Source organism: Hemitrygon akajei, chromosome 7 (assembly GCF_048418815.1).
Source record: "Hemitrygon akajei chromosome 7, sHemAka1.3, whole genome shotgun sequence".
In the NCBI taxonomy this organism is placed as follows: domain Eukaryota; kingdom Metazoa; phylum Chordata; class Chondrichthyes; order Myliobatiformes; family Dasyatidae; genus Hemitrygon; species Hemitrygon akajei.
The window spans coordinates 28,804,947-28,827,525 of NC_133130.1; the positions used below are offsets into that span (position 1 = coordinate 28,804,947).

General features: G+C 43.2%; 1 protein-coding gene across 2 annotated transcripts in view; it reads left to right on the top strand.

Moving 5' to 3' along the window:
- The window catches only part of ryr2a (ryanodine receptor 2a (cardiac)), a 727,422-nt gene that overhangs the window by 228,515 nt on the left and 476,328 nt on the right, over window positions 1-22,579 (top strand). For both annotated transcript variants that reach the window (XM_073050574.1, XM_073050575.1), the window contains exon 3: window positions 8,292-8,400. In XM_073050574.1, coding sequence (XP_072906675.1) covers window positions 8,292-8,400 — 109 coding nt within the window. The remainder of the gene's footprint in view (window positions 1-8,291; window positions 8,401-22,579) is intronic.

The window sequence follows — 22,579 nt, forward strand, 5'->3', positions numbered from 1 at the left end:
CCCGTGACTGCGTGGGTTTCCTCCGGGTGCTCCGGTTTCCTCCCACAGTCCAAAGGTGTACTGGTTGGTAGGTTACAATTGGTCATTGTAAATTGTCCCATCATTAGGCTAGGGTTAAATTGGGGATTGCTGGGCAGCACGGCTCAAAAGGCCTGAAGAAGCTACTTTGCATTGTGGCTGATGGCTGGCTGGCTGGATCTTCACTTGCGAAGATCAGGAGGGACGAAGAGTCCTCAGGAGTGACGGCACAATTGTTAGTGATTGTAGAGGCCAATTCTGGATCTGCAGACTTGAGCAGTAGGGACACGGTTACAGCTGGGATGTGGGCGCTTGGGTAGTAGGATCCTTCCGGTATCTCCTCTTCTCTTCAGCAGTCGCTCTTCTGGATTCCTCAGAGTTCCTGGCTGCTCCATGGATCAGCGTTCTCCAGCGGCCTCTGTCACAAGCCAGCTGCTGCCACTCATTGACCTCGATATTTGCCTCAGAGAGTAGCTGCTTCAGTTGGTCTTTGTACCTCTTGCGCGGAGCACCATGATCTCTCTTGCCCTCGGGGAGTTCTCCACAGAGCACTGCTTTCGGTAACCAGGAGCTGTCCATGTGGCCCGACCAGCGCAGCTGCCTGAGTGACAAAGTGTCTTCAGTGCTTGGAAGTTGACCCTTCTCCAGGACCTCGTTGTTGGAGGCACGATCCTGCCGGCTGACCCCCACGATGGAGCAGACGCAGCGCTGATGAAGCGCTTTAGCAACCGGATTTGCTTGCGGTATAAGACCCAAGCTTTGGAGCTGTATAGCAGGCTTGTGACAACGGCAGCCCTGTACGCATGGATCTTTGCAAACAGATGCAGCTGGCGGTTCTTCCGCACACGTTTCTAGAGGCGCCTGAAAGGCACTGCAAGCTCTGGCAACGTCCCTTACTACTGTAGCATCGTTGGAGATGATGCTGCCCAGGTAGGTGAACTGCTGAAATGTCGGTCGCCAGTGGTGATCCGAGACCAGTAGTAAACTACACGAGGGGGTTTCTGGTGGAGGATCATTGTTTCCGTCAGACTGACCGTTAACCTGACAATCTTTGTAGCCTTGGCGAAGTGAGTGACTGTAGCCTGTAGCACGTCCTCTGTGGGTGTGAGAAGAGCACAGCTGTCTGCATATAGTAGCTTGCGAAGGGGCTCTTGCACGGTTTTTGTTTGGGTGAGTAGGTGGCGGAGGTTGAAGTTATTTCTGTCAGTGAGGAACTGAATGTGAACGCTCTCTAAGGTGTTCTCTTTCACTTCCCGTAGCATCATGCTGAAAAGGATGGCAAAGAGCGCTGGTGCCAAAACACAGTGTTAGGTTCATGGTGGTACTGATGGGGAATTGGTTAGACAGGTGACTGTTGTGTTTAACCTGACCACTTTGCCTTTATGAAGCTGCTGCAGTATGGTGAGGTATTTTGGGGGACAGTCGAGCTTTGACAGAATCTTCCAGAGTGCTTGTCTCCTTGTACAAGAACAAAGGGGAGAAGTCAGATTGCTGAAACTACAGAGGCGTAAACCTGCTGTCCACCGCCAGGAAGATCCTCGCCAGAATTCTCTTGGACAGAATAATCCCTATCATTGCCGATGGCAGCCTCACAGAGAGTCAGAGCAGACTCAGAGCAAACAGAGACTCATCTGATGTGATCTTTGTCCTGCGCCAGATACAGGAGAAGTGAACAGAATATGGGACTGTATGTGCCATTTATTGAGCTGACCAAGGCCTTTGATACAGGCAGCTGCGATGGTCTGTGCTGCACCTCAATAATAAACAAATAAATGAATATTCCATTTGGGTAGCTTCCAACCTGACTGCATGAGTAGTGATTTTCCAATTTCTAATAATTTCTCCATTTCCTCTTCTCCAACATGGTCTCTTTCTCTCCTTTTCCATTCTTCATTATGGCTCCACTCTTAACTCTTCTCTTCTCCTCACCTGCCTATCAACTCCCTCTGGTGTCCCTCCTCTTCTCTCTCTGTGTCACGGTCCACTTTCCTATCAGATTCCTTTTCCTTCAGCCCTTTACCTTTTCCAGCTTCTCACTTCATCTCCACATCCCCTACCCGCCCACCTCCCTGGCTTCACTTATCTTCTAACTTGTACTCTTTCCCCTCTCCTATCTTCTTATTCTGGATTCTTCCCCCTTCCTTTCCATTCCTGATGAAGGGTCTGGCCCAAAACATTGATTCTTTTCCTCTCTATAGATGCTGCCTGTCCTGCTGAGTTCTTCCAACATTTTCTGTGTCTTACGCTGGGCTCCCAGTATCTGCAGAATCTCTTGTGTATTTTCTTTAGTCACCGAACTTTATCAATAGGGAACACCACACAGTGTGCTTGAGGCACTCAGTGGGTCAGGCAGCATCTATGGAAGGAAATGGACAGTCAACATTTCAGGTTGGGGCTCTCTGTCTGGGTTTAAAGAGATATAGCCAATATTAAAAGTGGAGGGAAGGGGTGGAACAAGAACAAGCAGGTGACAGGTGGACCCAGGTGATGGGAGTGTGGTAGGCAGGTGAGGAAGGGAGGGGACAGTGGGAATAATGGCAGAAGCTGGAGATGATAGATGTGACAAAAGGCTGAATGTGATGAAATCTGATCGGAAGTGGAGAATGTAAAAAAAAAAGGGAGGGTCCCCCCTGTGTCCCCTCCTCCTCTTTCTCCTACAGTCCACTCTCCTCAGATTCCTTCTTCTTCAACCATTTACCTTTCGCACCGACCTGGCTTCACCTATCACCTTCTAGCTAGCCTCCTTCCCTCCCCCCACCTTTTTATTCTGGCATCTTTCCCCTTCCTTTCCAGACCCGCAAGAAGGGTCTCGGTTTGAAACGTTGACTGTTCATACACTTCCATAGATGCTGCCTGCTCTGCTGAGTTCCTCCAGCAGTTTGAGTCTATTACTTTGGATTTCCAGCCTCTGAAGAGTTTCTCATGTCTCTTAAGGGAGGGAGATGAGGAGGGGAAACAAAAGAAGGAGTATGTGGGTGGTGGGAAGATGGAGAGGATGGGGAGAGGAAAGGGAAAGTTGATGTTGGCTAGTTGGATCAAGAAGAGGGAGAAAAGATAAATGGGGAAAGGGGACAGAAGAGAGCAGTTACCGAAAGTTTGAGATCTCAATGTTCATGCCCTAGTATATGAGGCAGAATGGAGGTGCTGTTCCACGCATTTGTGTTTTTAGCCTTGACCTGGCAATGGAGGAGACAATAGACAGACATGTCAGTATGGGAATGGGAATGGAAAGGGGAAGTGGAATTAAATTGGCTGGCCACCAGGCGATCGCAGCTGAGAGACAGGTTGCTTGAGTGGGTAGAGATCTCCATAGACTGAAAATGTCTGCATCCAAACCAAGATTGGTTATGCTCATTTAATAATAAATCGTGATTGAAAAATTGCACTTTATTTTCATATTGGGAGTGCTCTTTCTAAAAAAAAAGTAAATATTTGCCAGAGGCTAGATATTAGCAGAAGATGGATGGATTGACGATTCTGCACGATGGGCAGAGCACTCTTGTGAAAAGTGAATATCCAAGAGAGAAATTGGTCTGTAATAACTACAGTGACTAAGTCAGGCTGGTGCCTGGAGTTTATGAGCTGCCTGCAGGATCCCTTTCAATGACCCAGTAAATGAGCAAAGAGTTATTTTTGAAATTGACGGCACTGTCATGTTGGGATATGCAGCTGTCCTTTTGTGGAGAATTGGAGCAAGGCACTGGCTCTCCACCCACCCCGCATGGCACTTTGTTATCACCACACTGCTTTAAAGCTGCATTGACATGTCTTTGAAGTGGTCAGGTGGTGATGTGTAACTTAATTCAGTCTCTTGAAACATTCCAAGTGAAGGAAAACAGTCCTTCGAAAAATAAAGCAACACACACAAAATGCTGGAGGAACTCAGCAGGTCAGGCAGATGGAAATAAATAAGCAGCTGACATTTTGGGCCATGACCCTTCTTTGGGTCTGGAAAGGAAGGAGGAAAGATGCCAGAATAAAAAGGTGGGGGGAGGGGAAGGAGGCTAGCTGGGAGATGATGATGAAGCCTGGTGGGTGGGAAAGGTAAAGGGCTGCAGAGGAAGGAATCTGATAGGAGAGGAGATTGGACCAAAGGAGAAATGGAAGGCAGAGAGGACCCTGGGTGGTAAGAAGAGGCTAGAGTGGGGAATAGGGAAGGGGAAGGGAGAATATTTTTCACCAGAAGGAGAAATCGATATTCATACCATCACATTGGAGGCTTTCTACAGTAGACAGAATATAAAGTTTTGCTCTTCCATCCCCAGGGTGGCCTCAGGATGGAATGAGGATGGGAATTGGAATTAAAATGTTTGGCCACCAGGAATTTCCACTTTTGTCGGATAGAGCGGAGGCGCTCGATGAAGCCCCAATGTTATAATATAATTAAATAGCTTTATGAAAGAAGCTTCACAGATACCTCATGCAGCATTAATGTGTATAATTTAAGAGTGTTAGTATATAAAGGTATCAGAAAAGCAAATAGTGTTACTATTTTAGATTTTTGTTTACCACATCAAAAGAATTCTACCCTATAACAAATAATGCTATTTACTTAGTTCTTATCAAAGTTCAAAGTAAATTTATTATCTTCTTTTCATGTTATATGTCAATGATTTGGATGGTGGAACTGATACAATATTTGCCTACAATACGCAGATTGGTGGAAGGGCAAGTCGTGTTGAGAAAGCAGGGAATCTGCAGAAGGACTTAGACAGATCGGGATACTGGGCCAAGAAATTACAGATTGAATATAATGTAGGGAAGTGTGTGCTCACTGTGATAGAAGGAATAAAGGTGTGGACTATTTTCTAAAAGGGGAGAAAATTCAAAAATTTGGAGGTGTAAAGGGACTTGAGTGTCTTTGTACAGGATTCCCTAAAGGTTACCTTACAGGTTAAATTGGTGGTAAGGAGCGTAAATAAAATGTTAGTTTTCATTTCCAGAGGACTCGAATGTAAGTGTGAGAATGTAATGCTTTATAAGGCATTGGTCAGACCACACTTGGAGTATTGTGAGCATTTTTAAGATCAATGTTCAAAGTAATTTTATTATCAAAGTACTTGCATGTCACCATATATAACCCTGAGATTCATTTTCTTGCAGACATACTCAATAAATCCAATAACCATAATAGAATCAATGAAATATCACACCAACAGGGTGGACAACCAGTCTAAAAGATAACCAACTGTGCAAATACAACCAGAATGAAAAAAGAAATAATAATAATAATAATAATAAATCGGCAATAAATATCGAGAATATGAGATGAAGAGTCCTTGAAAGTGAGTCTATAGGTTGAGGGAACAGTTCAGTGATGGGGCAAGTGAAATTGAGTGAAGTTATGCCCTTTGGTTCAAGAACTTGATGGTTGAAGGGTAGTAATGGCTTCTGAATCTGGTGGTGTGAGTCCTGAGGCCCGAGGCCCCTGTACCTTTTTCCTGATGGCAGCAGTGAGAAGAGAGCATGTCCTGGGTGTTGGGGGAGATCCCTGATGCTGCTTTCCTGAGACCACTCTCCGTGTAGATGTGCTCAATGATGGGGAGTGCTTTATCCATGATGAACTGGGCAGTATCCACTACTTTTTGTAAGATTTTCCTTTCAAGGGTATTGGTGTTTCCATATCAAACAGTGATGCAGCTAGTCAATAAATTCTCCAGCACATATGTAAAAGTTTGTCCAAGTTTTAGATGTCATGCAAAATCTTCACAAAATTCTAAGGAAGTGGAGGCACTGCTGTACATACTTTGTAATTGCACTTGCATATTGGGCCCAGGACAGGTCGTCTGAAATGATAGCACTGAGGAATTGAAGTCATAGTGGTAGTATTCTCATTTCTGTCAGAATGCTGTTATTTTTGGTTTTGTGGAGTGTGCTTCGGAAATGTAGAGGAGGCTTGACCCAAAAGCAGAGCAGCAGAGACGATTTAGCAGTGAGCAATAATTTTAGTAATAAACTGCAAAATAAGCCATGGGGAGAACAGATGCTAAACACCCCAGGCAACAAGGTAACGAAGGCCAGGAGCAACTGGATGAGGATGGCTAGTTGGATGAGTGAACAAGGACTGCAGTTGAAAGCTGTGTTTAAATAGGCTGCAGGTGATGAGTTGGAAATGAGTGGCAGGTAATTGCTGTTAGCTGGGTGGAGACTGGGAGGTGCCTGCCTATGCAAGCCTGACAGTTGCAGTTGCCATCTGCTGTTTTATTGGAAGAGACGGGTAACTGAGGTTGAAGCTTGTGGAATTGAAGGCAATTTATTGACAGCTGGGAAATTGGCTGAGTTGTTGAAGGCAGACTAAAGATATCAGTGGTCTAAAAAGCAGAATGTGACTAATAGTATCCTGCAAGGATCCGTGATCAACATATTTATAAATAACTTAAATAATGGGATAGAAAGCCACAAACCCTGTTGACAACACAAAGGAAGGTGGTATTGTAAGCTGTGTGGGTGGCAGTATTAATTACACAGTGTTATTAATAGGTTGAGCAAACGGGGGAAACTGCGGGAAATGGATTTCATGTTCGACACTCAATGAGATTATCCATTTGAGAATTAAAAAGGATAGAAGAGAGCTCTTTCTAATGAGTGAAAAGTGAGATGTAATGGAGGGGAGACTTGGTCCTTGTACAACGAACACTAAATTGACATGAATTGCTGAAAGCAATAATGAAGGAGGACACAAGCTCACCAGTCTTTATGCCTGGAAGACTAGATTACAAGCAGATATAATTTAACTTACATAAAGTCCTACTTAGACCATAACTGAAGCATTGTGAGGAGGTCTGTGCTCTAAGGATAAAACAGTGCAGGATAGGAACAGGCACATGGTGTTGTGGCAAACTAATTAAATTAGTAATTAAATGCCTAATTAAATAAATCCCTTCTGCCTACATATTTTCCATATCCCTTCATCCTCTGCAGGCACCTAACATTCTCTTTATTACAAAAACGGTCCCCGTATCACCATAAATGTATGCCTTCTTGCATTAGGTATTTTGCCTCTGGGTTGTCTACTCTGTCTATACCTTTCAAAACCTAATAAACTTCTATCAGATCTCCTTTCAGTCCTTGCTGCTCCATAGAAGACAACACAAGCTTGTTGAACTCTCCTCATTGCACATGTTTTCTAATCAAATCATCCTGGTATCCTCTTATACACCCTCTCTGAAGCCTTCACATCTTTCCTACAATGGAGCAAGCAGATTTGAATGCAATTTTCCAAGAGTGGTCTAACTGGAGAGTGTAGAAAGCTGCAATATAACATCCTGCACATTGCACATTTAGATGGAGATGTAAAGATTTTTACTCCTCATGTATGTGAAGGAAGTAAGAAATAAAGACAATTCAATTCAAGTCAACTCTAATAAATGCAAGCATGGCATATACAACACTCTCAGGAAGAACTCAGCAGGCCAGGCAGCATCTGTGGAAAAGTGAAAAAAAAAACAGTCGACATTTCGGGCTGAGACCTTTCTTCAGGTATATGCCTTCTTTACCACCCTATCAATTAGTTGAACCACTTCCAGGGAGTTCTGACTTGGATATTGTATACTGGCCTTGAAGGGAGGTGCAAATTCCAGAGGTTAACTCACAAGGAGATATGGAACCTAGAATTGTAATCCCTGGGATTTAGATTAAAGGGTAACTTAAGTTAAATCTTTTTGCTATAATTAGATAGAGAAACTCAGTCCAGATGAAGGGTCTCGACCTCAGATGTAAACCATCGATTCCTTTCCACTGATGCTGCCTCCACTGTGTTCCTCCAGCAACTTGCTTTTTGCTTTGGATTCCAGTTCTTCTGTGTCTTCTAGATGGGCTGGAATGAAATGAGAAAACACTTCTGCACCAAGACGGTGGGAGGAATTTGGAACACAGCCAGATCAGATGCTCATTTTAAACATTGTTAGACTTTTTTTGTCAGGCAGGGAAAGGGCAAGTTATTTTTATATAAATATTCTACTGAAGTATTTTCAATTATTGTGCTTTTACTTAACTTTTTTTTAAGTTTAAAAGACTTTTTTGTTTAATTTCTAACTTAAACTTTATTAGATTTTAACTGTACTTTAGCAGCAAAACATTTTGGCCAGAACTGAGAGTATGAGAGATGCTATGTCAATGAAGCTTTTTCTTTAAAACAAGCTGAAAACACAGGAAACTAGTCAGTAGTGTGGAGGATGCTATTGGCTTGGAAGGAATTGAAAGCTACTTTAAGTTGAGCTTTCTCCAGTATGAATCCTTGCATTTAATCTTATATCTTGTTGCTTTTATTACAGAATGTTCCTCCGGATCTCTCTATCTGCACCTTTGTGTTGGAGCAGTCCCTCTCTGTCCGAGCTCTTCAAGAGATGTTGGCAAACAATGAAGAGAAAGCAGAAGGGGCAAGTAATTTTAAAGCCTGGAGTACATTTACCATCTGAAGTGTAGAGGCTGACATTATGTTAAGAGGTCATTCAGCCGCGCCTACCCCCCCCCCCCCCCCCCCCGTCCATCCCTACAAAAATATGGGCTTTCGGTTAATCCCACGTCCCAAATCAGTTCAGAACCCTGCAGTTTCTAGCTCTTCAAGTGTACATCCAAATATTTTTTAAATGAACTGAGGCTCCACCACCTCATCAGGCAATGAGTTCCAGACCAGGACTAGATGTCCTGAATTCTCCTTTACTCTTTCTATGAGTTAAATTAAAGCCAAGGTGTTGTCCTCCTTGCTAAAGGAAAAGATCGTATTGTCTAGGTTACTCATAATTTTATACAGCTCAGTCTATTCTTTCCTCACTTTTAATAGACAATAGGTGCAGGAGTAGGCCATTCAGCCCTTCTAGCCAGCACCACCATTCACTGTGATCATGGCTGATCATCCACAATCAGTACCCTGTTCCTGCCCTCTCCCCATATCCCTTGACCCCACTATCTATAAGAGCTCTATCTAACTCTCTCTTGAATGCACCCAGAGACTTGGCCTCCTCTGCCTTCCACATATTCCATATATCCACCACTCTCTGGGTGAAAAAGTTTTTCCACACCTCTGTTCTAAATGGCCTACCCCTTATTCTTAAACTGTGGCCTCTAGTTCTGGACTCACCCATCAGCGGGAACATGCTTCCTGCCTCCAGTGTGTCTAATCCCTTAATAATCTTATATGTTTCAATCAGATCCCCTCTCATCCTTCTAAATTTTGTTTTAAAGTGAACTAAATCTATCTTTCACATGGTTATTCCTCAAATTCTGACGACTGGATGTAATTGTAAGTCAACTGCATGCCACTGAATAGAAAACAGTAATTGCCCTTCCAAGAAAGGTGGGAACAACTGAACTGAAAGGGAATGATCCCTTTAAATTCAAGATGGGCTAATATACAGATGTTGGCCATGTTTTCTGCTGTTAGGACCTAGAACACAAAGCTTTATTATCCCCAATTGAACAGTAGTATTAGTATCAATGCTGGAGTTCTAGTTCAAGTTATTGAACATGATGGTTTTCCATCATGTCCAACGATGATAGGAAACCTGTTCAGGAGAGTTTTATAATGTGGAAAAGCTGTTGCACTTGGGTAATTCCACTTTCTCAACCTCAGAAGTCCAGGTGGTATGAACAAGCGTCACAAACTGGGGTCTTCTTTGGTTGCAATGGATGGCCATGATGTCTCCTATGACTCGTCATGCCCTTCGCTCTCCATGGAGCGTTGCAGTACCGTTTCTCCAGCATTTGGATCTCACTGTAGATCCCACCTGCCCAGTCTGCTGGAGCTGACTTGCTCGCTGGGATAGGCATGTCCCTATCTCACTGAGGCATGAGGCCGCCAACTAACCCTCTCCTGGTTTAGCCTGCCTGTTGAAGCGGTGTACCGGGGTGTGGCTGCTGTCGCATGCAAACAGCTATTTGGAGCTACAGGTGAGCGCTGAGCGTCCAGTAAGGACCAAAGGTGAGTGAGATAACCTGGAATGGACATGACAAGCATCTTTACTGGAGGTGCTATACCTCCCTCGACACCCCTTACGCCCAACAGATGTATGTACACAGAGTATAACTGACATGGAAGTTAGCTGTTTGCAGCAGCAGCAGCACAGTACAGTAGAAATATGATGAGCATAGGTTAGTGTGAACTTAAATTAACAAAAATTATACGTAAGTTGCAATACAAAATAAACATTATGACACTTGTGCAAGTTGAAAGAGCGGAGAAGGAATATAGCCTGAGGAAGTATTAAAGTTTTTCAATTTGGTTTGAGAATCTGATGGCAGTGGTGAAAAAGCTGTTGTTGAACCTTGAGGCATGGGTCTTCAGGCACAGGTACTTTGTAGACTCAAGAAGAGAGAGAGGACAGAAATGATGGAGGGGGTCCCTGATAATGTATGTCCTGGGACATCTTGATCCATTGCTGTGGATGTTCTTGGTGGTGTAGAGAGCTCTACCCCTGATGGACTGGCTGAGTCCACTAATTTCCTCTAGCCACTTGTGTTCCTGTGCATTGGAGTTTCATGATGCAACCAGTCAGAATACTTTCCTCTGTACATCTAGAGAAATTTGTCAGAGTCAGTGATGACCTGTCAAATTTCCTGAAGCTTCTAAGAAGCCTCCTTAAACTTCTAAAGTAATTTTCAGTTAATCATGACTGTCAGTCTCAAAACCCCAGCTCTTCCACAGCCCATCCACCCCAATCTGCAACTTCTATAGCAACATCTGGTGATAGTCAACCAAAGGTAACAAGTTTAGGACACCAGCAGAATGCTTATCGACCAACCTATAAACATGGTCATGGAGAACAGAAGACTGCAGAATGGCACTGCAGTTACTCCCCAGTTTACATGATATGTGATTGTTCACAGGATAGAAACCACAGTAAAACATGAAAATATTTGTGGAAGGTCTCTAATTTAGTCAGATATAACAATGAGCAATGGAGGGAAGAGTGAGCAGTTACAGTACCAGTACCCACCATTCGGCAGAGTCCACCTTCCACAATTGTTTGCAGTGTCTGCTTGGAGGCCTGATGATAAATTAAAGCCCAAGGCTGGGGGGGTGGGGGTGGCAATTCAACACCGAGGAAGTATTGCCAGTGAAAGATCAGAAATGAGGAGTAGAAAATTAAGAGCTATTGCAAGGTTTTGAATTAAGATTTTTAAAAAATGGGATTAAAACGCCTTCAAAGGACATTCTGATTTTTTTTTCACAAAGCAGGATTCTGGAGAACGTGCTCAAGGTATTAATATTGTTATCCTTGTCTTCTAGTCCTATAAATAAATAAAGTTGCAGGAATGGAAAACATCAGATATATGACTTACTAAATGTTATTAAATTTCTCTATTTTTAGGCATGCGGGAAATGTAATTATGGACTTTGTAGGACGGGTAGCATTATGTACCTATGAGATATTCCAATTCTTGCTATTTCTGCTATTGCTGTGTTTAATAATTAAAGCTGGTAGGCGTTGTTTGGCTCATTGCAGTGCTTAATTCCGTTTCAAATAATGTCAAATATCCACATTGTCTCAGCTGAAATTATGTTAAGCTTTTGTCTCAACTTGGCACCTTAGCTGTTGAATTTTAGCCAAATTATCTGATATAAGTTGAATTCATTCAGTTGAGACTCCGAATTGAACAGTCATAAGTAATCTTTGAGCCTTTGTAGATTTAATATCATTGCATGAATAATAAACATTTGTTTCAGATTTTTCATTTGCTATTTGGAAACAAGGACTCAATTATTTTGATGTATTGACACAACAATACCAATTCCTCATATGTTAATTTTCTAGTTTCTGGGTTGTGAATTTTCAAATTATTAGCTCAGAGTTTATCATTCAGAGATGATGGGCAAACGCTTAATATTTTCTAATGAAATTCTTCTGTTCAGTCATTCTGCACAACCTTAAGTTTGATTCAGTTAAATGACCCAAGGCAATGAAAGAGTGTTTGACAAAATCATTGTAGGTTCAACTGAATTGTTAAAATTTATTTTAGGCAGTTCCTAACCATAAGAGATTTGCCAAAATCTGCAACTGATAAGATTTTCCAAATGTATGTTGGTCAGATTTTCACTCTTGGTATGTTGTTTTTGCTTGCACACTCTAAGTCCTGGTTTTGCTGGTGCTGGGAGTATTCTGAACTGAGAAAATGAAAGTCTATGCAGTCAAGCCTCACTTCAGTGAATGGAAGGGTGTTGATATACATTAGGTTAAGCCACTAAACCCTGGCCCTGTTAAATTGACAGAAAAGATTCTGTGCCACTATTCAAGGAAGAGCAGTGGGCTCTTCTCCACTGTCCTGGTTGGAAGTTACTCCTGAGGCACTCATTTAGTCTTGCTTCACATCAGAATCAGAATCAGAATCAGACTTTAATCGCCAAGTACCTATGCACATACAAGGAATTTACTTCCGGCAGATGTTGTTTCTCTCCTCATAACAATAATAATGATAAATATAAATGAAAATATAGATTATACATACAGGTAGTACAATCCAAGTAATAGTTAGCCGACAGTTAACCGGCAGTTAACTGTTCAGCAAAGTGATCGCAGTAGGGAACAAGCTTCTCCAGTGCCTATTAGTCTTAGTCTGGAGGGATCTGAAGTGCCTACCAGACGGAAGCAGATCAAACAGTCCGTGCGCAGGATGGGAGGAGTCCTTTATGATGTTCCCCGCCCTCTTCTTCAACCTGGAAGAGTACAGGTCCACAATAGAGGGCAGGGAGGCTCCAATGATGCGCTCGGCAGTCCTCACTGTGCGCTGCGTCTGGTTCTATCCTGCTTGGTGGCGGCTCCAAACCACACAATGATGGAGGTGCACAGGACAGACTCAATGACTGCAGTGTAGAACTGCAGCAGCAATTCCTGAGGCAGACCGTATTTCCTCAAGAGCCGCAGGAAATACATCCGCTGCTGGGCCTTCTTCAGGATGGAGCTGATGTTCTGCTCCCACTTCAGATCCTGAGAGATGGTGGTTCCCAGGAACCTGAAGTTCTCCACGGTGGACACAGGACTGCTGAGGACTGTGAGGGGAGACATAGGGGGGGATGTCTCCTGAAATCCACAATCATCTCCTTTGTCTTGAGTGTGTTCAGCTCCAGATTGTTCCGACTGCACCAAAGCGCCAGTTGGTCCACCTGCTGTCGATATGCAGACTCATCACTATTCTGGATGAGTCCGATGACGGTAGTGTCGTCTGCAAACTTCAAAATCTTCACATAGGGGTTGGAGGAGGTGCAGTCATTGGTGTAGAGGGAGAACAGCAGTGGAGAGAGGACACACCCCTGGGGGGTGCCGGTGTTGGTGATTCGAATATCCGAGGTGACCTGTCCCATCCTTACCTGCTGACTTCTGTTGGTCAGGAAGCTGTAAATCCAATCGCAGAGGTCAGGTGGCACAGCAAGGTGAGACAATTTGGAGCAGAGGGTATGAGGGACGATGGTGTTAAACGCCGAACTGAAATCCACAAACAGCATCCGAGCATAGGTCCCAGGACAATCCAGATGTTGCAGGATATAGTGCAGTCCCAGGTTGACTGCATCGTCTACTGACCTATTTGCCCGGTAGGCAAACTGCAGGGGATCCAGCAGGCTGCTGGTGATTTCTGTTTCTGTTAATATAATTTTACTGAGAAGAAATTGTTTCCCTTGTTTCCTCAATACAACTCTACATTTTCACAGAATCATAAAGTTGTTATGGTATCAGAGGAAGCTCTTTTAATACATTTACTTCTGCCATATTCCTCTACTTTTACCTCAAACCATGTGAATTATTTACTTTCAAGGATTAATTCAGTTCCCTTTCAATTGATTCTTTTTTGACTACTTCTAGAAGAAACAAGTTCAAGATTGAAATTCCAAAATGAAATGTTTCTCCTTACTGCATCCCACATTATCTCCCTCCCCATATACTCTTTGGCCACAGTTTCAAATGTGTGTCCTGTGGTTCATGGATCATTCATTAATAGGAATACATAGCCTTCTCTTACCATGCCTCAACCAATTGTGATCATGTACTGTTCTATCAAACTTCCTAGTTATTCTCTTTGCTTCAAGGAGAATGACATCATCTTCACCATTCTAACTTTTAAGATGAAATCTCTGATGCCTGGAACTATTTCAGTAATTTCTGTGCCTTTGCCAGGGCCTTCACTTCTATCCTAAACTCAGGTAACCACAGATGTTTGAACTTACTTGGATTTTGCTGACTTACACTTTGCACAGCATAACTTCCTTACATTCGTACTTTATGCCTCTGTTTATTACTAAAAAGGACGTCATAAGCTTTTCAAAATTATGTCAGTAAACAGCTTTGCAATTCCATGAGGATGTCATAGACCAAAATTAATCAATTCTTTTCTTCTTTCCTTCCTTGTTCTTTTCACACACTGTTGCACAATAATTTAATGTCCCATTTTAACTCCTCAATCCCTTTGGGTATTGCATCTTGTACTGATGTCAAATGACATCAGTACAAGATGCACTCAGGCTATGGAACCACAGGGGATAACTTCATTCAACTTCACTTGACCCATCATTGAAATGTTCCCACAACCAATGGATTCTCACTCAAGGGCTCTTCAACTCATGTTCCTGATACTTACTGCTTATTTATTTATTATTATTATTTCTTTTTTTGTATATGTGCAGCTTGCTGTCTTTTGCACACTGGTTGAACACCCAAGTTGGTGTGGTCTTTCTTTGATTCTGTTATGGTTATTATTCTATAGATCTATTGAGTATGCCCACAACACACTGAATCTCAGGGTTCTATGTGGTGGCAGATATGTACTTGGTAATAAACTTACATTGAACTTTGAAATAATTGCCTCTAATTTAAAGCCCATTTGAGTCTTTCATTAGAGAGAATCCAATTTTTAATTTTATTTTAAACTGTCATTGACACAACTGATCATCTACAGAGATGGACTGTTAGTGATTAACATTACCCAGAGAATGCCCACAAAATAAGTTTGACTAATTGGAGAGGAACTTTAAATATATTATGTACAAAGATGAATAAGCATGTGCTTTTAATACAGACAAAGTTCATGCTGTCTGACCCCTCTCTCTCATCCTCTGCCAGCACCCCCTCCCCATACACACCCTATTTATGAATGAAGACAAACTAGACCTGTTTGGATTCAGCTGAGATCTCATGGTAATTGATAACATACTAATACAACCATAAATCTGACACAGTCATCGAACCTGAGCTCTTGAAAACATCCTGTTGAGTAACACTCTCAAAATAAATGAGAGCCATCAGTCAAATCTAAACCTATTCCGATGTTCAATTTTTAATGCCCTGAGTACAAACTATTTTTGTCCACTGCTCAACTTCAGTTAAACATGTACAGTGTTTCTTATTTTTTCTCAGCTCAAGCTGGTAGACCTGAGGTAGGGGCATAGCTAAGCCCTCTCTTTCCTCGATTACTAGGAATTTTCAGGCTATTCTAGTGGTGTTTAGTATTATGGCTTTTGGGAGATTTGCATAAAAAATTCTGTACACTGTTGGTCAAATTGTTTAATGCTATTGTATGGTGACTTTGGGATGATATCAGTTATAGATATTACTACTGGGACAATGTACAGTGTACCTTGTTCATGTTCCATAGTCTTTCAATTTCCTCTTTTAGTTCAGCATATTTCCAGTGTTTTTCACTTACTGATTTCTGTATGTTTTGTATGGTTGGAATGGCTATATCTATTGAGTTAGTTGTTCTTCCTTGTTTATCCCGTAATATTATGTCTGGCAGGTTATCATGGATTATCCTATCTGTAATAATGGATCAGTCATAGTATAATTTGTTGGATTCTGACTCTAAAACTGGCTCAGGCATGTACAGTATTTATAGCATGTACAGTATGGTGTCTTTTGTGAGTTTGTATTTAACCATATCACCATATAACAATTTCAGCACAGAAATAGGCCATCTTGGCCCTTCTAGTCCATTCTGAACGCTTACTCTCACCTGGTCCCACCTACCTGCACTCAGCCCATAACCCTCCATTCCTTTCTTGTCCATATACCTATCCAATTTTTAAAAAAATGACAAAATCGAACCTGCCTCCACTATTTCTACTGCCACCACCACAAGCTCGATACACACAGCTACCACTCTCTGAGTAAAGAAGTTCCCCCTCGTGTTACCCCTAAACTTTTGCCCCTTAACTCTCAACTCATGTCCTCTTGTTTGAATCTCCCCTACTCTCAATGGAAGAAGCCTATCCACGTCAACTCTAGCTATCCCCCTCATAATTTTAATTACCTCTTATCAAGTCCCCCCTCAACCTTCTACGCTCCAAAGAAAAAGTAAGATTTTGGTGAATGTTGTTTGCCAGTTGATTGTGCCTGTGTTAGTAATCAGGTTGAGTTAAACTGTTGCAGGATCCTGTAAGTGTTGGATTGTTTCTGTTTTCCCTTGACTTTTTCTGTATTTATCATCTTGAATTTGTTGGCCTTTTATTCTGTATTTTTGATCATTTTTTTACATTAACCACCTGGTCCTATATTATTGCTATTAGTTTCTTTATAGGACTTTAGGTGCCATCAGATTCTAAATTTGCTTGACAAGGTAAATGCTGGAAGGATATTTTCCTTCATGGGAAAATCTTGGACAAGGAGGCATAGTTTTGAAATAAGTTGTCACTGTTTAAGCCAGAGGTGAGGAAGAATTCCTTTTCTCAGAATGTCATGAATCTTTTGAGTTTCATACCCAGTTGTTGATGCTGAGTCATTGATAGGGGCTTGGATTGCAGGAGAGTCATAGAGTAATGGGGAGGTGGAAATCAGCCAAGATCATATCAGCTGTTGAAATAAAATAAATGTGTACAAGGCTGGAGCTGACAAATAGCACTGAATGATTGGTTATTTAAAGAACTATCATTCTCGTTCACCATCAAGTTGTGCTTTAAAAATGGGGGTTTGGTAACATAGATCAGGTAGGCAAACTGGTTGGCATGGATAAGTTGGGCTGAATGGCTTGTGCCCATGTTCTAGAATTCTGTGACTCTGTAGACGTGACTGGATCCAAAGGCCTGGGTTTCTTGTCTTAAGAACATCATCAAAAATCTCATTACTTGATAAATTGAATTTCCTATGTTGAAAGTTGTTATACTGTACCTCAGATCTCAAGTGGTTTGAGATATCATGATGTTTTGGAAGGTCCAAAATAAATGGAGTTAGTCTTTTTATTTTCATTTGATAAATTTATCAGGTATTAAAGGCTGTAGTCAGTCCTCTGCTACTCCAGTTCTCAATGTTGTTGGGTAGGAAGAAAACCATGCTCTGGGTATGGATGCAAGGTGTAGAGGGTTATTGGAAGGTGCTGAAAATGCAGAAGGGAAGCCTAGGAATTGAGGGTGGGGGGGAATCACTCTCAATCAAATAATGATGACGAGCTCCTATCTTGCATTGACTACGGAGGTCAAAACCCACTGTTATCTGGAATTTCCTTTCAGTTCACTCAAGAAATATTTCAGGAAGGTCAAAGGATTAAACTTTAAAATTAACTTGTCAAAATCCAGAATGTCAGAATATGGATCAGAAATAAAAGGAACCCTAAGTTAATATGTAATCCCATTGAAATTATTAAACCATATTTAATAATGTTTTAAAATATAGAGCCATATTTAGATTTTAGCTGAAAAACCATGATTGCCTATGTCATACAACACGGCACTTAATGAACGAACATTCCCCAGCTTGTTAATTTGTTCAGAATGATTCAGAATTTTGTCAAGTTTGTAGTCATAGTGACTCAAGATAGGATGTTACCCTAGAGATTGGTAAGAATGTAGAGAATCTGTCCCAAGGTTGAGAAATTTGCAAGTTTCAAATGTCAGATGGGTTTTAATGGAGGACATACTTTGATTTTTCTTTCTGGAGATTTTCTTTCCATAGTGAGCCCTATCGACAGGCCACTTACATGACAGATACGTAGAGGGCTGAGTGGAGGGGTCAGGGAGTGGAAAGTCTGAGGCTGACCATGTGCAGGGGAAATCACAATGCTTCTAATTGAGCAGTGGGGAACTCAGCAGGATTAAGGGCATTAGGTCTGGGTTACAAAATAAAACCAGAAAATATTGGAAACACTTGGCAACTGAGGAAGCATCAGTGGGTAGAGTTGATGAGGTTTTGTCAGAGACTGAATGTGATGAAACTTTAACACAGTTTCTCGTACCATAGATACTGACCGATCTGACAAGTACCTCCAGCATCCCCTGCACTGATTTCAGAGTTTCAGCATCTGCAGCTTTTTGCTGTTTTGATTCCGGGAGTGGGTGATCAGGGCGAGTCCAGCCGTAGGCTGAAAGACGTGTTGTTAAGCCGTCTCATTCCTAGAGTGGGCACAAGGCCTTAGTGTCTACCTTGCTGGTTGTTGGTACCATGCCTTTTTGGCAGGGACATGTTGGATTCCTATCTTGTCGATTGCTTTCCCCTGGACTTGGAAACCTGCCTGTGGTTAAATGTACATTGTAACAGAGAACAATACAGTAGAGGGACACATTCTATGTCCTGCAATGTTTGTGCTAACCATGATGCAAAATTAAACTAATCCCATCTGCGTTCATGTGATTTACATTCTGCTTTCCCTGCATATTCATGTATGACCATGTACATTCTCAAATTAAAGATTTATCACCTCATTAGAATACTAAAGACCATAAGACATAGGAGCACGGTAAGGCCATTTGGCCCATTGAGTTTGATCATGGCTGATTTGTTATCCCTCTCAACCCCCTTTCCCTGCCTGTTTCCTTATTAGTCAGGAACTTATCACCCTCCGCATTAAATATCCTCAGTGACTTGGTGGCCCACAATCAGCCATGGCAACGAATGCCACAGATTCATCACCCTCTCTTTAAACCTTTGATCTGCCTCCAACTAGCTTTGGTCTCCATCCCTTGTCCCACCTCTGTTCATTTGGAAATGGGTCTATTGCAGGCATGTGGGTTCTCTTCCAGATTTTTAGCTCTTCTGAAAACCAAGCCCATCTGCCCTTGGGGGATAAAGTCCTCCCTCCATACTTCAAGAATATCCCATTATCTGTGTAGCACTTTGGGATATTCTAAGAACATGGGGGAAAAAACCTAAATAAATACGTTCTTGTTCATGAAAATAGTAATTTGCAAGCTGCCCAGCACTACACAACGCCCTAGGGACATTTCCTATCCAGAACTAGTGGAAAGTAAACTTGCACACTGAAATGAGAGATTACAATGCCAGTTCATCGCAAACTCAAACACGTTTGCAATCCCCAGAACAGTAGATTGGAAAGCATGAGAGTAGAAAAGGAACCAACAGACATCCACAGAATTTCTTGTACCTCAATATATGTTTGCTTGTACTTTCATTTTTATAAATTCTTGTATAACAGCTGTGGTGAAATTAGGTTGCTAGTTTTTCACTATGCTACACCACAGCTGTTATAAAGGAATTTATAAATGTTTGAGATTCAATGTTTACTTAAAAGTTTGCCTGAACGCATAAAAAATTATCATGCAAACTCACTACAGATTTTTATATTCATGATCATCTGATGAACTATTGCAGTGTTCCTTGGGGAATACTACCCTGAGAAACTCAAATAATTCAGGCTATCATTAGCTGTAATTAATTTGGCCTAAACAGTAAAGACAAATGTTTTGGAGTTTATCTGACAGTTCAGTCCATGATAATTTTGGTTGAACCAATTGAAACTTCTACTCAAACCTATGTACACTAGGCCCTGACATTGAATGACTGAGATTGAACTTTTGTGCAGTCTTTCTGAAAATGTAAACACAAAGTACACTGCAGATGCTGTGGCCAAATCAACACGTACAAACAAGCTGGATGAACTCAGCAGGTCGGGCAGCATCCGTTGAAGTGAGCAGTCAACGTTTCCGGCCGAGACCCTTCGTCAGGATTGAAGAAGGAGGGGGCAGGGGCCTCATAAAGAAGGTGGGGGGAGGGTGGAAGGTGCCAGGTGGAAAACCAATCAGAGGAAAGATCAAGGGGTGGGGGAGGGGAAGCAGGGAGGGGATAGGCCGGAGAGGTGAAGAAAGAATGTAAGGGGAAAGCACTATGGGTAGTAGAAGAAAGCAGAATCATGAGAGAGGTGATAGGCAGCCAGAAGAGGAGGCAGAGTGAAAGTGGGATGGGGGAAGGGAGAGGGAGGGGATTACCAAAAGTTGGAGAATTCGATGTTCATACCAAGAGGCTGGAGACTACCCAGATGGTATATGAGGTCAACCTGAGTTTGGCCTCATCATGGCAGTAGAGGAGGCCATGTATGGACATATCCAAATGGGAATGTGAAGCAGAGTTGAAGTGGGTGGCAACTGGGAGATCCTGTCTGTTGTTGCGGACAGAGTGGAGGTGCTCGATGAAGCCGTCCCCCAATCTGCGTTGGGTCTTGCCGATGTAGAGCAGGCCACACCAGGAGCCCCAGATGCAATAGATGACCCCAACAGACTCACAAATGAAGTGTTGCCTCACCTGGAAGGACTGTTTGGGGCCCTGAATGGTGATAAGAGATGAGGTGTAGGGACAGTACTTGCGCTTGCAGGGATAAGTACCAGGTGGGAGATCTGTGGGGAGGGACGTGTGGACCAGGCAGTCACGGAGGGAATGATCCCTGTGAAAAGCAGAGAGGGGCAGAGAGGGAAAGATGTGCTTAGTGGTGGAGTCCTGTTGAAGGTGGCGGAAGTTGCGGAGGATAATATGCTGGATCTGGAGGCTGATGGGGTGGTAGGTGAGGACAAGGGGAACACAATCCCTGTTGTGGTGATGGGAGGATGGGGTGAGGGCTGAAGTGTGGGAAATGGTGGAGATGCGGGTAAGGGCATGTTGATGATGACAGAAAGGAAACCATGATTCTTAAAGTAAGAAAACATTTGGGATGTCCTGGAACGGAAAGCCTCATCCTGGGAACAGATGCGGCAGAGACGGAGGAACTGGAAATAGGGAATAGCATTTTTTCATTTGGCAGGGTGTGAAGAGATATAATCAAGGTAGTTATGGGAGTCAGTGAGTTTATAGAAGATGTCAGTGGACAGTCTATCTCCAGAGATGGAGACCGAGAGATCGAGAAAGGGAAGAGAAGTGTCCGAGATGGACCAAGTGAACTTGAGGGCTGGGTGAAAGTTAGAGGCAAAGTCACTGAAATTGACGAGCTCAGCATGGGTGCAGGAAGCAGCACCAATGTAGTCATCAATGTAGCGAAGGAAAAGTTGGGGAGCAGTACCAGTATAGATTTGGAGCATAGACTGTTCCACGTAACCCACGAAGAGGCAGGCATAGCTGGGGCCCATGCGAGTGCCCATAGCTACACCCTTGGTCTGAAGAAAGTGGGAAGAGCCAAAAGAGAAGTTATTAAGTGTGAGTACCAGTTCCGCCAACCGGAGGAGTGGGGTGGTGTTGGGGAACTGGTGAGGTCTATTGTCAAGACGAAGTGGAGGGCTTTGAGGCCTTCTTGATGGGGAATTGAAGAGTATGAGGATTGGACATCCATGGCGAAAATGAAGTGGTCGGGGCCGGTGAACTGGAAGTTATTGATGAGGTGGAGGGCATGGGATGTATCCCGGATGTAGGTAGAGAGTGATTGAACTATGGGTGACAAAATGGAGTCCAGGTAGGCAGATACAAGTTCGGTGGGGCAGGAGCAGGCCGAAACTATGGGCCTACCAGGACAGTCAGGCTTATGAACCTTGGGGAGGAGGTAAAACCTAGCAGTGAGGGGTGTGGGAATTATGAATTTTTTGGCTGAGGATGGAAGATCTCCAGAGTTGATAAGGGCAGTGATGGTATGGGAGACAATGGTTTGATGTTTTTTGGTGGGGTCTTGTTCCGGGGGTAAGTAAGAGGAGGTGTCAGAGAGCTGCCATTTGGCCTCAGTGAGTCAGAGGTCCGTCCGCCAGACTACTACGGCACCACCTTTGTGGGTTTGATGGTGAGGTTAGGATTAGTGCAGAGAGAGTGGAAAGCAGTGCGTTCAGAGGGAGTGAGGTTGGAACAGGAGAGAGGAGTGGTGAAGTTGAGATGGTTGATATCTCAGCAACAGTTGGAGATGAAAAGATCGAGTGCAGGTAGAAGGCCCGGTGGGGGTGTCCAGGAGGAGGAAGAAGGTTGAAGATGGGAGAAGGGGTCATCAATAGGGTGAGGGGAATCCTTGTTAAAGTAGTACGCTCGGAGACGAAGGGTTCATACCGGGCACAGAACTCACTGATGTGTGGACTGAGGGGGACAAAAGTGAGGCCCGTGCTAAGCACAGAACGCTCTGCCTCAGAGAGGGGAAGGTCAGAGGGGATGGTGAAGACATGGCAAGGGTTGGGGTCAGAGGAGGGTAAAGAGTGGGAGGACTCAGGAGGGAGAGGGGAGTTGGGATGTTCAGGGAGAGCGGGCTGAGGGGAGGATGAGGGATCAGAGGAATGGAGGGGAGATGAGGGGTGGAGGGAGGGTTGGTAGTCCCTGGGAGGATAGGGGGTAGTAGAGGATTAAGATGAACAGTAGGACCCAGCGGCAGTAAGAGCGGTCCCGGTCTGGATAGGGTCAGGATCTCGGTCTGAGATCCTGAAAATGTATCTCTGTTTATCATAAACATGACTACGGAA